This window comes from Neoarius graeffei, chromosome 21, assembly GCF_027579695.1.
Source record: "Neoarius graeffei isolate fNeoGra1 chromosome 21, fNeoGra1.pri, whole genome shotgun sequence".
Lineage (NCBI taxonomy): Eukaryota > Metazoa > Chordata > Actinopteri > Siluriformes > Ariidae > Neoarius > Neoarius graeffei.
In genome coordinates, this window is record NC_083589.1 from 4,697,603 (window position 1) to 4,713,838 (window position 16,236).

Sequence of the window (16,236 nt, forward strand, 5' to 3'; positions counted from 1 at the left end):
CTTGTTCATTCCATGCCTAGAAGACTCGGTGCTGTCATTAAAAATCATGGAGGCCAGACAAAGTACTAGATGGAGTAGTTTTTGTTGCGGGGTGTACTCATTTTTGCACCACCCTAATTTGAGTAAAACTGAAAAATGTGTAATCTAAGTTATATTATTAACCTTACTTTCATGTTATAAATTAACCAGATGTTATATTAAACTTTGTCTTGTCAACATTTTGGAAATTGTTTGTGTTCCTTGAGATATTGTTTAAAATGTTACTTTTCAAAGGGGGTGCACTCATTTACGCTCAGCACTGTAATCACACTGTACATAGAACTTGCACAGAGTTCCACAGTAAACTAAAATTTGCACATCGAGCATTACTGCACTGGACATAAAAGTTGCACAGTAAATTGTACATCGGACTGTATGTTTTTGCATTAGATCATATTTTGTAGAACGGACTGTATACGGTACATTAGATTGCATATATATTTGCATTAGATCATATATTGTAGATCGGACTGTATATGGTATATTAAACTGTATATATATTTGCATTAGATCGCGTTGTAGATCGGATTGTATATGGTACTTTAGACTGTGTGTGTGTATATATATATATATATATATATATATATATATATATATTTGCATTAGATCATATTTTATAGATCGGACTGTATACGGTACATTCGACTCTGTATATATATTTGCATTAGATCACATATTGTACATCAGATTGTATACGGTACATTAGACTATATATATTTATATATATTTGCATTAGATACTATATTGTAGATCGGACTGTATACAGTACATTGGACCGTCTATGTTTTTGCATTAGATCATATATTGTACATCGGACTGTACATTGTATATTGTTGAGTGTACATGAGAATTATTGTACTTTTCAACCTTATTTATTTTAAATTTTTTTTTTAACTTTCCTGCAGTCAAAGTGGGCAGCAAAGGAAGAATTTCATTGTCCAGGGAAACTTGGTTTTTTTTTCTGTCTGTATGACAATAAATGCTTTGCCTTTACTACAGTGGTGCTTGAAAGTTTGTGAACCCTTTAGAATTTTCTATATTTCTGCATAAATATGACCTAAAACATCATCAGATTTTCACACAAGTCCTAAAAGTAGATAAAGAGAACCCAGTTAAACAAATGAGACAAAAATATTATACTTGGTCATTTATTTACTGAGGAAAATGATCCAATATTACATATCTGTGAGTGGCAAAAGTATGTGAACCTTTGCTTTCAGTATCTGGTGTGACCCCCTTGTGCAGCAATAACTGCAACTAAACGTTTGCGGTAACTGTTGATCAGTCCTGCACACCGGCTTGGAGGAATTTTAGCCTGTTCCTCCGTACAGAACAGCTTCAACTCTGGGATGTTGGTGGGTTTCCTCACATGAACTGCTCGCTTCAGGTCCTTCCACAACATTTCCATTGGATTAAGGTCAGGACTTTGACTTGGCCATTCCAAAACATTCACTTTATTCTTCTTTAACCATTCTTTGGTAGAACGACTTGTGGGCTTAGGGTCATTGTCTTGCTGCATGACCCACCTTCTCTTGAGATTCAGTTCATGGACAGATGTCCTGACATTTTCCTTCAGAATTCGCTGGTATAATTCAGAATTCATTGTTCCATCAATGATGGAAAGCCGTCCTGGCCCAGATGCAGCAAAACAGGCCCAAACCATGATAATACCACCATCATGTTTCACAGATGGGATAAGGTTCTTATGCTGGAATGCAGTGTTTTCCTTTCTCCAAACATAACGCTTCTCATTTAAACCAAAATGTTCTATTTTGGTCTCATCTGTCCACAAAACATTTTTCCAATAGCCTTCTGGCTTGTCCACATAATCTTTAGCAAACTGCAGATGAGCAGCAATGTTCTTTTTGGAGAGCAGTGACTTTCTCCTTGCAACCCTGCCATGCACACCATTGTTGTTCAGTGTTCTCCTGATGGTGGACTCATGAACATTAACATTGGTCAATGTGAGAGAGGCCTTCAGTTGCTTAGAAGTTACCCTGGGGTCTTTTGTGACCTCGCCGACTATTACATGCCTTGCTCTTGGAGTGATCTTTGTTGGTCTACCACTCCTGGGGAGGGTAACAATGGTCTTGAATTTCCTCCATTTGTACACAATCTGTCTGACTGTGGATTGGTGAAGTCCAAACTTTTTAGAGATGGTTTTGTAACCTTTTCCAGCCTGATGAGCATCAACAATGCTTTTTCTGAGGTCCTCAGAAATCTCCTTTGTTCGTGCCATGATACACTTCCACAAACATGTGTTGTGAAGATCAGACTTTGATAGATTCCTGTTCTTTAAATAAAACAGGGTGCCCACTCACACCTGATTGTCATCCCATTGATTGAAAACACCTGACTCTAATTTCACTTTCAAATTAACTGCTAATCCTAGAGGTTCACATACTTTTGCCACTCACAGATATGTAATATTGGATCATTTTCCTCAATAAATAACTGACCAAGTATAATATTTTTGTCTCATTTGTTTAACTGGGTTCTCTTTATCTACTTTTAGGACCTGTGTGAAAATCTGATAATGTTTTAGGTCATATTTATGCAGAAATATAGAAAATTCTAAAAAGTTCACAAACTTTCAAGCACCACTGTATAATAACACAGAGACGTAATGATGCAAAAGTGTGATGGTGCATTTAGATCCCGAATGGAGGAGGGATTTCTTGTCGGATAACGTATTCCAAGCAGATGTGCTGATGTAATATCATACAGAATCATCACAAATGATAAGTTTATTAATAACTAACAAAAAAAGCACCTTCTCCTCCAGAGCAGCCATCCTCTCCTTCAGATGGAGCTGTAAACGCTCGTTGGATTCCGTAAGGAGACGATCCACCGTGTCTGATAGACGCTTGTTGTGTTCCTCATTCATCTTCTCTCTCTGACGAGCCTGAAACAAATTAATCGATCCATTATTACTGGCTGAAAGCAGCATAAGCTAATGGCTAAATATACATTGATCCTAATAGCTTTTTTTTTAATAATGTAACTGATTTAATTTTGTTACATTTAGCACAAAGTGTATGAGGTTAAAGTTGTATTTTTTTTTCAACAGTAATTCTAGTGGAGTTTTGTTCACTAAAAACTTTTATACTGAGGATCTAACCATGGGCGTTGCCACCATTGAACGTAAAGGGGACGTGTCCCCTTCACATTTCATAATTCTTCGTTTGGACCCGCCCACATTTAACATAAAATATTAGTTCACCCAGCGCCGTTTCTATTGCTTCATGAAAGAAACCATTCCACTTGATCGATAAGAGAATACACAGACCACTGAAAATCCACTCTGGGTTTTCTGGGCGTTATCTACAACAACTCGCCGCACGCAAGTGAAGTGAATCTCAGTGCAAGCAGAGAAATTTTGGTGCAAGGTGCAGCTGCTCAAAAGTGGAGGAGGTGACGTCATCCCCATTGCCACCTCACAATGTCTAGCTTTTGCTAAAACCTTATTCTTTTGTTATCTGCCCTCAAAATTAGCCCTAGGCCACGTTAAATTAATGTTCAACTAAACAATGAAATAAGCTTAGCCTAATGGGGTATTCTTGGTTGATGGTGAATTGTTTGCAGTATTTGCTCCTCCCCAGACACAATGGACATAAGGACATTCTTTACAAAGAAGCGGAAAGTCAGTCAAAATTTCCCCACAGGACAGGGTTTTTTTGTCCCAATGGAAATGTTAGTGCAGTTAGCTGGCTAGTCAATGTTAGGAGATGTATCAGCTAGCTTAATGTTAGCTATCATTTAATTCACACCCAGTAGGCCGACCTTACTGTAATGCCAAGAATGAGGTCAAGTCTGCTCTGATGATATTTATTGATTCCCTGTTGTGATTTGAAGAACTTGTTTTGTCTGGTTTTTGCCAGTTTTCTGGAAAGTAAGATGGGAAATCAGTGTATGGGGAAGGAATAGTAGAGAGGAAAGCGATGGAGAGAGATGGATGTTATTCCAGGTGGATTGTGAAGGAAAGGGGGATAAAAGTTATGAAGTGGTAGAAATTGTGGTGGCACCAATGTAAGAAGGAGTTCTATCTATAAATCTATTTTTTATACTAATCTGTAAATGTTACTGTAGTACCACCATTGCACGTAGGTTGACAAAACTGCACTTGTTCATTGTGTGAAGTTCTCTTTTATGTGTAATTTTGTGTTATGAAGACTGCATGATGCCATGTCATTTTTGTTATGAGTATCACTAAATCAGAAAAAAGTAAAATGCACCCACTAAAGTCACTGTTGGTGGTTAACAAAATGGCACCTGTTCATTGCGTGAAGTTGTTTTTTATGTGTCACCATTGCTCGACACAGTGTGATTTTGTGTTATGAAGTTTGCATGATGCCATGTCATGCCTGTTCATTGTGTGAAATTATGAATATTCTTATTTTTAAACATACAGTTGAGTGTCACTATTGCTTGGCACAGTGGCGTGTTGTGTTACATCTAAAACTAAATTAAAAAAGGAAACACAAAATAAAAAGTAAAATGCACCGATAAAGTCATTGTTGGTGATAAATTATGTCACATTCATCTCATTATCTTAGGCAGAGCAGTGGGTTTAAAAACAGGCTGATGAATATATGGACTAGAATGGAATGAGGACTTATTGTTGAGTCTCTAAAATAGTCATTGAATTAAGTGACTTTTGTAGGTAAAATTAGGTGTTTAACAACCTGTTAAAAATACACCAGAATGCAGGAAATGGCATCTCATCTCATCTCATTATCTCTAGCCGCTTTATCCTGTTCTACAGGGTCGCAGGCAAGCTGGAGCCTATCCCAGCTGACTACGGGCGAAAGGCGGGGTACACCCTGGACAAGTCGCCAGGTCATCACAGGGCTGACACATAGACGCAGACAACCATTCACACTCACATTCACACCTACGGTCAATTTAGAGTCACCAGTTAACCTAACCTGCATGTCTTTGGACTGTGGGGGAAACCGGAGCACCCGGAGGAAACCCACACGGACACGGGGAGAACATGCAAACTCTGCACAGAAAGGCCCTCGCCGGCCACGGGGCTTGAACCCGGACCTTCTTGCTGTGAGGCAACAGCGCTAACCACTACACCACCGTGTCGCCCGAAATGGCATCTAATTAATTAAAAATTTTCTGGGGGAGGACCCTCAGACCCCCTGCCAGTGTGCCCCCCCCCCCCCCCCCCCCCCCACACACACACACACACACATTAAAAATGCTTCTGACGCCCCTGGATCTAACCTACATGAACCGGACACCATTTTTTGCATGTGGGAGGAAAAAACTAAATTAATTATAAAAGGTTAAATTATACATCATTCTGTACAAAGAAGCAATTGGTTTTCTTTGAACAGCTTTTTACAATTGATGTAAAACTTGTAAAGCTGCTAGCATCACATTATTACTCTGTAAACAAATTTAGAACGAAATGAATTTTGCATGAGTAAAAATACTGAAGTATGAATGTAGCTATTTAACTAATAAATCTGATTTTGAATGAAACTCAGCTTGATGGGAAATGTTTCCGGATACATCTATCTATTAGCTGAATTTATACAGTATATCTCGATTTATGTTATGTTTATGCTAATCGTTCTATATTTAATTACTCAGTTCTATTTAATCAATTAACATTTAAGCCAACAGGGATTTCTTTCAGCTGTAAGACTGTACACACCCGTAAAAGTTCCTGGTTTTTCTCCTCCAGCTGTCCTTCCAGATGCCTCATTCGTTCCTCAATACTGCCGTGTCGTTCCTCTGCCTGTTCAACACAATACAAAAATCATAAACCCTGTCCACTCGGTTGCCATCTTGGTTCGGAGACCCTTTAACCTCAAACTAAAAGCCAAGCTGGAGCTGCAATCATGCATTTAAAAAACGTTGTTATAATTTGACACATACAGCATGAACAATATCTTTTTTTTTCAGTTGGATGAACTGATTCCATAGCAACAGTAATCATCATACTAAATGGTAGGCTGAAACTTAAATAGCTCTGTACAAATATAATGGCTTTTAAATGCACTAATTAGTGCAATTTTGGAGCAACATCCAGTGCGATTAGCAAGCTGTAAAGACTCTGCTATTCTGGAGTTTATAGTTGATGGTAAGGGCTCTCGGAGAGAGCCGCAACTCAGATACGAGAAGCTGTTGACAGGACAAGCACAGCCTGGACACGACACAAATCTGGGCTTCTTGGATAAATGATGAGTCGGATGAAATCCTGTTTGGAGTCTGCTGAAAGGTATGTTAGCGACTATGTCAGCAAGCGTGCAAAGAAGTCCCCAGTGTCCGATGGGACCAAAATTGAACGTGTGACTTTGGAACACAACCGAAATGAAGAACACCATCGACACAGTGAAGCATGGTGGTGATAGCGTCATGAAGAGCGTTTTGGTTGGTTCTCTGATTAATCCCTTCTTTCATCCCAATCACTGAATTTTAGAGTTGCAGCACATTCTTGGCATTTTGAAACAAGTTTCGGATTTTCTTCTGCAACCAAACTCTTCGCGATAATTTTTCCAGAACTTTATCCTGGATTTGTTTTGACAGCTCCATGGTTTTCGGGAACAAACCCTGGGTTATTTTAGGAACAGGTGTATTTACAGTGTATACTGTATATATACAGTATATATGTGTGTGTGTGTTACCTTGGTGAGTGCTGCTATTCTCTGTGCGAGTTCTGCCTCCACCTCTGGCAGAGTTTCTGCTTTCCTCATCGTCTGCTGCAGCTTCTGTTCAGCCAACTCCAACCTCTCCTGCAGCTGCCTGTTCTTCTCCTCCATCTGATAAACACACACACACACACACACACACACACACACACACACACACACACACACACAGCAGAGTGACTCATGGTTCTTCATGACTTGTATAACGCTGTATTTCCACCTGTTTATCTGGTTAATGAAGCATATCCACTTATTCCTAATGTACACTTCATCATTTCATTTCCTCCTTCTCATCTCTAATTTCTTTTTATTACAAGCAAATAAGAAAATTCAGGTCAGAACAACCCCAAATGGTGTGTGTGGGTGTGTGTGTGAGAGAGAGAGAGAGAGAGAGAGAGAGGAGACATAAACAGACAGAGACGAAAATAATATTTTATTAAATGAAATAAATTGCATCCGTTCCTGATTAATGATGTTTCTCAGAAGGCCTCAGGTTTTTTTTTTTAGGCCTCAGGTTTTTTTTCCCTCATAATCCCTGAATATCTGATTTCACTCAGAAATATGCCCCGGTATGGAAGAAAAACGCACGACTATTTCTGTTTTGCGTCATCGCCAAGTGAAAAATGACATTTCTAACTTAGAAATTTTTAACTTCAATAAAGATACAGACAGTCCGAGTAAACACAGAGTTTCTGTCATAACAAAAGCTGGATGTAAATATTACTAAACCTGTCATGAGCCTGTTGATGAGGTCTTTACATGTCTTTATGTGTTTAAACTCTCACCTGTCGAAGAAAAGCCTCCTTATTGGCCAGTTCATTCTCCAGTTTGTCGCTGATGTCGTGCAGTGATGTGGACTCTCTTTGAGCGCTGAGGTAACGTTTCTCCAGCGTCACGATCCTCTCCTCCATGTCCTCCTTCTGACACATGGCCTACACACACACGCACCATCCATCGCATCATAATTCTGTTATATTAGGTTAATTGTCATGGTGATATATACCGTACGCAGACACAGTGATATATGCAAATATCATAGAGATATAAACACTGTCACCTCTTTGATGTCTCTCTGGTATTTGGTGTTCATGTCCTCACTCTTGATGAGGTCTTTACGCGCCGTCTCCAGCTCCTGCTCCACCTCGGAAACGCGAGACGACAGAGATGACATCCTCTCCTTCATCTGGGTCAGTTCATAATTCTGTTTCTCCAGAAGTTCCTGCAGCTCCACCACCTGACTTGCCTCGTCACCAGACTCCATCGAGCCGTTCGACAAGCGCTACGCGTGCACACACACACACACACACACACACACACACAGTATTAATATAATATATTATTAATTTACATAAACATAAATTTACTGGGGCGGCACGGTGGTGTAGTGGTTAGCACTGTCGCCTCACAGCAAGAAAGTTCTGGGTTCAAGCCCAGTGGCCTTTCTGTCTGGAGTTTGTATGTTCTCCCTGTGTCCCTGAGTTTCCTCCGGGTTTCTTCCACAGTCCAAAGGATAACTCATCTCATCTCATTATCTCTAGCCGCTTTATCCTGTTCTACAGGGTCGCAGGCGAGCTGGAGCCTATCCCAGCTGACTACGGGCGAAAGGCGGGGTACACCCTGGACAAGTCGCCAGGTCATCACAGGGCTGACACATAGACACAGACAACCATTCACACTCACATTCACACCTACGGTCAATTTAGAGTCACCAGTTAACCTAACCTGCATGTCTTTGGACTGTGGGGGAAACCGGAGCACCCGGAGGAAACCCACGCGGACACGGGGAGAACATGCAAACTCCACACAGAAAGGCCCTCGCCAGCCACGGGGCTCGAACCCGGACCTTCTTGCTGTGAGGCGACAGCGCTAACCACTACACCACCATGCTGCCCGGTTAGGATAACTGTTGGCTCTAAATTGACCGTAGGTGTGAATGTGAGTGTGAATGGTTGTTTGTCTCTGTGTGTCAGCCCTGCGATGATCTGGTGACATGTCCAGGGTGTACCCCGCCTAGTCAGCTGGGATAGGCTCCAGCTCGCCCATGACCCTGCACAGGATAAGCGCTTACAGATAATGGACGGATGGATAAATTTACTGTAAAATAAACAAGCGATATGCTAATACATTGTGAGCTAATTTCCACAAGAGTGTGTATGCGATACAATTTAATCAGCCACATGAAAACACATGCTAATACGAACTACAGGTAGTTACATTTTCAGGTATTAGCAAACATTTCACTACCACAGAGCTTCAGTTTAGTAATTAGCTGATCATACTATAGGAATAAAGTCTGTGTATACTGTGTATTACATTCTAAAAATTCCCTTTCATTTGTCTTAGAGCTAAATCTAAAAATATAGATAACTACACTTCATGTATCTAAATGTATGAGTAGTTATATTATTACTAAAATTTACCATGACTAAGGCTACATCCACATGACAACGGCAACGAGATTTTTTTTTTAAATATCGCGTCCACATGGGCAACGGATCAGTAAAATTTCAGGTACATATGGCAACGCGACGCTTGCTGAAAACGATGCAATGCACATGCCACACCTCTACGTGCGCTGTAAGACGGTCCCATCGGAGACACCAGAACAATAGAAGAAGTAGACGCATGCGCATAAACCCCTTCTTCTGTAGCATTAGCCACAAAGTTTTGATTATTAATCAGTAGCGTAAAACGAAAGACGCGGAAAGAGGAATGAATGGGGGTAGATGGAAGCCGGTACGCCAACATTCTGATATCCTCCAGAATTCTTTAATGGTCCGGAATAAATTGAATGCTACACGTTGATGGATTACTTTGTTCTTCTACGCCCTTTTTGAGGAATGTATTGTCGGACTTAAACCAACATCTGAAGAGGTGAGATCGCTCCTTTTTTTTCCCCTATTTTTCCTTTTTTTTGTTTTGTTTTTGGAAAGCACACGGGCGCTGCGCGGTTTGGTACTGCTTCCGCAGTGTTTGGACTAAAGACTCTGCCCTAAGGGCTATTCTCTCTCTCTCTCTCTCTCACACACTTTGCACCATTACACAATAAATATTCACAGTGAAAATATTTTGTAAGCACGTTTCATGAACCAAGTTATAGGATTTGTTGACAACTCACATCGAGTTCGTTACACTTCTACCCGGCGTGAAGCACTGACAGTCATGTGGTTGTGACGTCATCGTTAACAAATCCATTCTACTCATCCAGACGACTTCGCAACGGCTCCGTTGTCAGATTTTTTCACTCTGGAACCCGTTCTCAGAAGATTTCGTTTTGGGGCACCCAAAACGCCGGTGCCATGTGGACGCCAGGCCGAAATGATAAACAATTTTATCAGATTCACCTGAATCCGTTGCTGTGTGGACAGGGCCTAACTATTAGGCTCTCAGTTTATTAGTTCTCTCTAAATACAGGGAAGCCATGGCCAAAAGGTCAGAGAAGCAACCCTTTTGGGACCAAAAGGTCACTGGTTTGATTCCCTAGACCAGCAGGAATGGCTGAAGTGCCCTTGGGTAAAGCACCAAACCCCCAACTGCACCGGGTATGTTGCATGTCGCTCTGGATAAGCGCGTCTGCTAAATACCTGTAATGTAAACTGTTTTTTTTTTTCAAGCTAACAGCTAAATTACAGCTATAAGGTTATATAATGTACATTTAACATATATTTTCTTTCTGAGTTCATTTATTTATTTCCTTAAAATACAGCAAAAGTGCATCGCAAGGAAATGTTTCATCCATCAGTGAGCACAAATGTTTACTCATGGGCATTATTGATTGTTTATTATTTATTAATATTAAATTAGATTGACATTACAAAAAAAATAACCAACTGTACAGTATATATCAGAATAAACCACACCATCAGTACAGACACATCATTCATTACATTAACATATTTATTCTAAAGCAGGTTTCATCCTGATGCATATCATATTCATTGGGGTGTTTCAGTGTCTGGGTTTGAAACACACACACACACACACACACACACACACACACACACACACACACACACACAGAAAACTGCAGCATTTCAACACCAATGCTAAAATTAGCACCACAGTATGATTCAGAGCAGAGGAACAGAGCACAGAGAGCAGAGCTGGGATTAAACACTGCACACACTAACTCAACACTCACCCAAACACTCTCTCTCTCTCTCTCTTTCTCTCTCTCTCTCGGTGATGTAAATTGCTAAAATAATTGTTGGTGGTTGCTGGAAAATATTTGATCAGATTAATTGGTATTTGATGCTGAATGTTGACGTTTACTGTTGAATATCTGATACGGATGAAATTATCATGGAGAATATAGTGGAGAACACTCATGATGGTGAATGTTGGTGTTTGATGGAGAATGTGGGTGTTTGATGGAGAATGTGGGTGTTTGATGGAGTATGCTTGTGTGTGATGGTAAATGATGGTGTTTGATGGTAAATGATGGTGTTTGATGATGAATGTTGGTGTTTGATGGTGAATGTTGGTGTTTGATGGTGAATGATGGTGTTTGATTGTGAACGTGGGTGTGTGATGGTGAATGTTGATGTTTGATGGTGAACGTGGGTGTGTGATGGTGAATGTTGGTGTTTGATGGTGAATGTTGATGTTTGATGGTGAATGTGGGTGTGTGATGGTGAATGATGGTGTTTGATGGAGTATGCTTGTGTTTGATGGTAAATGATGTTTGATGGTGAACGTGGGTGTGTGATGGTGAATGTTGGTGTTTGATGGAGTATGCTTGTGTGTGATGGTAAATGATGGTGTTTGATGGTAAATGATGGTGTTTGATGGTGAACATGGGTGTGTGATGGTGAAAGTTGGTGTTTGATGGAGTATGCTTGTGTGTGATGGTAAATGATGGTGTTTGATGGTAAATGATGGTGTTTGATGGTGAACATGGGTGTGTGATGGTGAATGTTGGTGTTTGATGGTGAATGTTGATGTTTGATGGTGAATAATGGTGTTTGATGGTAAATGATGGTGTTTGATGGTGAATGTTGGTGTTTGATGGTGAATGTTGGTGTTTGCTGGTGAATGTTGGTGTTTGATGGTGAATGATGGTGTTTGATGGTGAACGTGGGTGTGTGATGGTGAATGTTGATGTTTGATGGTGAACATGGGTGTGTGATGGTGAATGTTGGTGTTTGATGGTGAATGTTGATGTTTGATGGTGAATGTGGGTGTGATGGTGAATGTGGGTGTGTGATGGTGAACGTGGGTGTGTGATGGTGAATGATGGTGTTTGATGGAGAATGTGGGTGTTTGATGGAGTATGCTTGTGTGTGATGGTAAACGATGGTGTTTGATGGTAAATGATGGTGTTTGATGGTAAATGATGGTGTTTGATGGTGAACGTGGGTGTGTGATGTGAATGTTGGTGTTTGATGGTGAATGTTGATGTTTGATGGTGAATAATGGTGTTTGATCGTGAATGTGGGTGTGTGATGGTGAATGTTGGTGTTTGATGGTGAACGTGGGTGTGTGATGGTGAACGTGGGTGTGTGATGGTGAATGATGGTGTTTGATGGCATATGTTGGTGTTTGAAGGTGAATGATTGTGTTTGATGGCATATGTTGGTGTTTAAAGGTGAATGTTGATGTTTAATGGTGAACGTGGGTGTGTGATGGTGAATGTTGGTGTTTGATGGTGAATGATAGTGTTTGATGGAGTATGTTGGTGTGTGATGAATGTTGGTATTTGAAGGTGAATGTTGGTGCTTGAAGGTGAACGTGGGTGTGTGATGGTGAATGTTGGTGTTTGATGGTGAATGTTGATGTTTGATGGTGAATGTGGGTGTTTGATGGTGAATGTGGGTGTGTGATGGTGAATGATGGTGTTTGATGGAGAATGTGGGTGTTTGATGGAGTATGCTTGTGTGTGATGGTAAATGATGGTGTTTGATGGTAAATGATGGTGTTTGATGGTAAATGATGGTGTTTGATGGTGAACGTGGGTGTGTGATGGTGAATGTTGGTGTTTGATGGTGAATAATGGTGTTTGATGGTGAATGTTGGTGTTTGATGGTGAACGTGGGTGTGTGACGGTGAACGTGGGTGTGTGATGGTGAATGATGGTGTTTGATGGCATATGTTGGTGTTTGAAGGTGAATGATTGTGTTTGATGGCATTTGTCGGTGTTTAAAGGTGAATGTTGATGTTTAATGGTGAACGTGGGTGTGTGATGGTGAACGTTGGTGTTTGATGGTGAATGATAGTGTTTGATGGAGTATGTTGGTGTGTGATGAATGTTGGTATTTGAAGGTGAATGTTGGTGCTTGAAGGTGAACGTGGGTGTGTGATGGTGAACGTGGGTGTGTGATGAATGATGGTGTTTGATGGAGAATGTGGGTGTTTGATGGAGTATGCTTGTGTGTGATGGTAAATGATGGTGTTTGATGGTGAACGTGGGTGTGTGATGGTGAATGTTGGTGTTTGATGGTGAATGTTGATGTTTGATGGTGAATAATGGTGTTTGATGGTGAACGTGGGTGTGTGATGGTGAACGTTGGTGTTTGATGGTGAACGTGGGTGTGTGATGGTGAACGTGGGTGCGTGATGGTGAATGATGGTGTTTGATGGCATATGTTGGTGTTTAAAGGTGAATGTTGATGTTTAATGGTGAACGTGGGTGTGTGATGGTGAACGTTGGTGTTTGATGGTGAATGATAGTGTTTGATGGAGTATGTTGGTGTGTGATGAATGTTGGTATTTGAAGGTGAATGCTGGTGCTTGAAGGTGAACGTGGGTGTGTGATGGTGAATGTTAGCGTTTGATGGTGAATGTTGGTGTTTGAAGGTCAACGCAGGTGTTTGTTTTTATATGTTGGTCTTGATGGAGAATGTTGGTGTCTGAAGGTGAATGTTGGTATGTAATGGAAAATACTGGTGTTTCTTTTTCTATGTTGGTGTTCAGTGGAGCAGGTTGGTGTTTAATAGTTAATATTGGTATTTGGTTATGAATGCTGGCGTTTGTTGTTTTTTATTTGGAAAGTTAAAGCAGGTTGTCTGTGACCATTCATCTGAAATCAGTAGAATAAGGTATAAAATGTGTCTCATTCTTCTCTTTCTTGCTCATTCACTCACTCTGACACTTTATTTTTGGAGTGTGTGAGGCAGAAAGCCATTCATCTCCATCCATCCGTGTAACAGCACTAATTTAGTCTCTTCCGCCTCTCTCTCTCTCTCTCTCTCTCTCTCTCACACTGTCTCTAAACTTTGAGATTTATTTGTAATCTGCTTTACTTCTGGATGAGTTAAAGACTGCATCACTGTCATTTCCAAACCAAACCCCTCCATCCTCTCCCTGTAGATAAGTGTCCTGGGATTAATATAACTCATCACAGAGAGAGAGAGAGAGAGAGAGAGAGAGAGAGAGGTTTATATTGATGTGTTCATTTTAGTACGTGATGGTTTCTATAGTAACAACTCATTCACAGGAACATGAAGGTGGACGATCAACAGAAACTAAGACTAATAATAAACGGTTTTGAAGACTGTGTTTAAGAAAGAAAGACGTATTGTTGATGGTGTTGATGGAAGAGTCACGATGCTCTGCAACGTTTCCCAGCAGTGAAAAGGGACAGAGGAGTTTACGGTTCGGGTTTCTCTGTAAAACAACAAGAGGAAGAGAGCTGAACAGCAGATCTGTCTCTGTGTTCAGTACCGGAGCTGTTAATAGGACATGCTGAAAGAATACGTTGCTTTCCTGGAATTTTCTGTTGAGAAATGCTGAAACGTTTTATTATTGAGGTTGCTGTGAGAAAGTGAGAGCTGATGACTTTCACATGATGAGCTTTATTACTCAACCATTATCATTTTCTCACTTTCAGTTTTTCTGCCTTGACAGATTGTGTGTGTGTGTGTGTGTGTGTGTGTGTGTGTGTGTGTGTGTGTGTGTGTGTGTGTGTGTGTGTGCGCCCTGCAAAAACTTCACCAGGCTAAGTACAGGGTGTTAAGGACGTCTTAAAAAAGAAGTGAGAGAAGTGATAAAATTAGAGCTGACAAACTGAATGTGTTAATTATTAAAGTGCTGCAGATGTTAAAAAAGATCTTACTTGGGTATAAATATATTTGTAAACCTTTGTGCTGTTGTGTTCAGCTGGTGAATGTATTTATGCAGTTTAATGCCCCTTTCACACTGATAAACACAGTGAAGCTCCCTCATTCCCAGCCTTCATGTGGCTCATCAGTTTGTTCACTGTGTATCAGAGCTGAATGACTTCAGAATGGTGGAAAATCTGAGTGTATTGGTGTTTTAATAGTGTTATGTTTTAGTGTTATTTTACAGTAAATTGTAGTCAGTGTTAGTGTTTGTTGTTGCTTGATCGTGAATATTAATGTTTACTGAAGAATACTGGTGTTAAAAAAGTCTGGACAACTCTCCGTCCAGACGTGGTGATAACATCTTTGGCTTCAAAACACCTCATCATTCTGGAACTAACAGTTCCCTGGGAAGAGCGTCTTGAGGAGGCAAGTGAGAGGAAAAGAGCCAAGTACCAGGAGCTGGTGGAGGAGTGCAGGGAGAGAGGTTGGAGAACCTTCTACGGGCCCATACAAGTCGGCTGTAGGGGTTTTGCAGGGCGCTCCCTCTGCAAAGTCCTGAGCCGCTTGGGCATAGTAGGAGCAGCTAAGAAGAGGGCCATTGCACCTGCAAGCGAAGCCGCAGAGAAAGCCACACGGTGGCTTTGGATTAAAAGGGGTGATCCGTGGACTGCTACTGGGACACAAGTCGGGGCTTGATCAACCCCGGATGGGTCGCCTGGGTGAGGGTGTATGATGTTGCGAGACCCGAAACACCCAAGGACCCCAGGATACATCACTGAGGATGCGTCCCAGTGCATCCATGAGGTGTTTCTAGCATAGATTGTGAATATTAATGTTTACTGAAGAATACTGGTGTTAAAAAAGTTTTGGATACAGAACACTGTTTGGTGTCTAACAGTCAGTGTTGGTGGTGTGTGATGGAGAACGTTGGTGTCTGAGGGAGAACGTAGGTGTCTGATGGAGAGTGTTGGTGTCTGATGGAGAACGTTGGTATCTGATGGAGAACGTTGGTGCGTGAGGGCGAGTGTTGGTGCGTGAGGGCGAATGATTGTGTTTGATGGTGAGTGCTGGTGTGTGATGGAGAATGTTAGTGTGTGAGGGTGAGAGTTGGTGCGTGAGGGTAAGTGTTGGTGCTTTAATGGAAAATGTTGGTGTGTGTGATGGAGAGTGTTGGTACATGATGGAAAGTGTTGGCGCGTGAAGGCGAGTGTTGGTATGTGATGGAGAATGTTGGAGTGTGAGTGTTTTTGTCTGATGGAGAATTTGGTGCATGAAGGTGAGTGTTGGTGTGTGATGGCGAGTGCCTGATATTTCGTGATGACATCACTGTGTGATGGAGAATGTTGGTGTCCGATGGAGAACGTTGGTGTGCGATGGAGAATGGTGTCTGAGGGCGAACATTGGCGTCTGAGAGCGAACATTGGTGTCCGATGGGGAATGTTGGTGTCCGATGGAGAATGCTGGTGTGTGTGATGGTGAATGTTGGT

General features: G+C 41.2%; 2 protein-coding genes across 2 annotated transcripts in view; both read right to left on the reverse strand.

Moving 5' to 3' along the window:
* Positions 1-16,236, reverse strand: part of rps16 (ribosomal protein S16) — a 457,927-nt gene that overhangs the window by 380,544 nt on the left and 61,147 nt on the right. The window lies entirely within an intron of this gene.
* Positions 1-16,236, reverse strand: part of ppfia2 (PTPRF interacting protein alpha 2) — a 204,181-nt gene that overhangs the window by 48,349 nt on the left and 139,596 nt on the right. The window contains exons 6-10 of the mRNA XM_060903793.1: positions 7,765-7,986; positions 7,493-7,639; positions 6,684-6,818; positions 5,711-5,794; positions 2,813-2,944 (exon numbers count right to left, since the gene is read on the reverse strand). Of these exons, the coding sequence (XP_060759776.1) occupies positions 2,813-2,944; positions 5,711-5,794; positions 6,684-6,818; positions 7,493-7,639; positions 7,765-7,986 (720 nt within the window). The remainder of the gene's footprint in view (positions 1-2,812; positions 2,945-5,710; positions 5,795-6,683; positions 6,819-7,492; positions 7,640-7,764; positions 7,987-16,236) is intronic.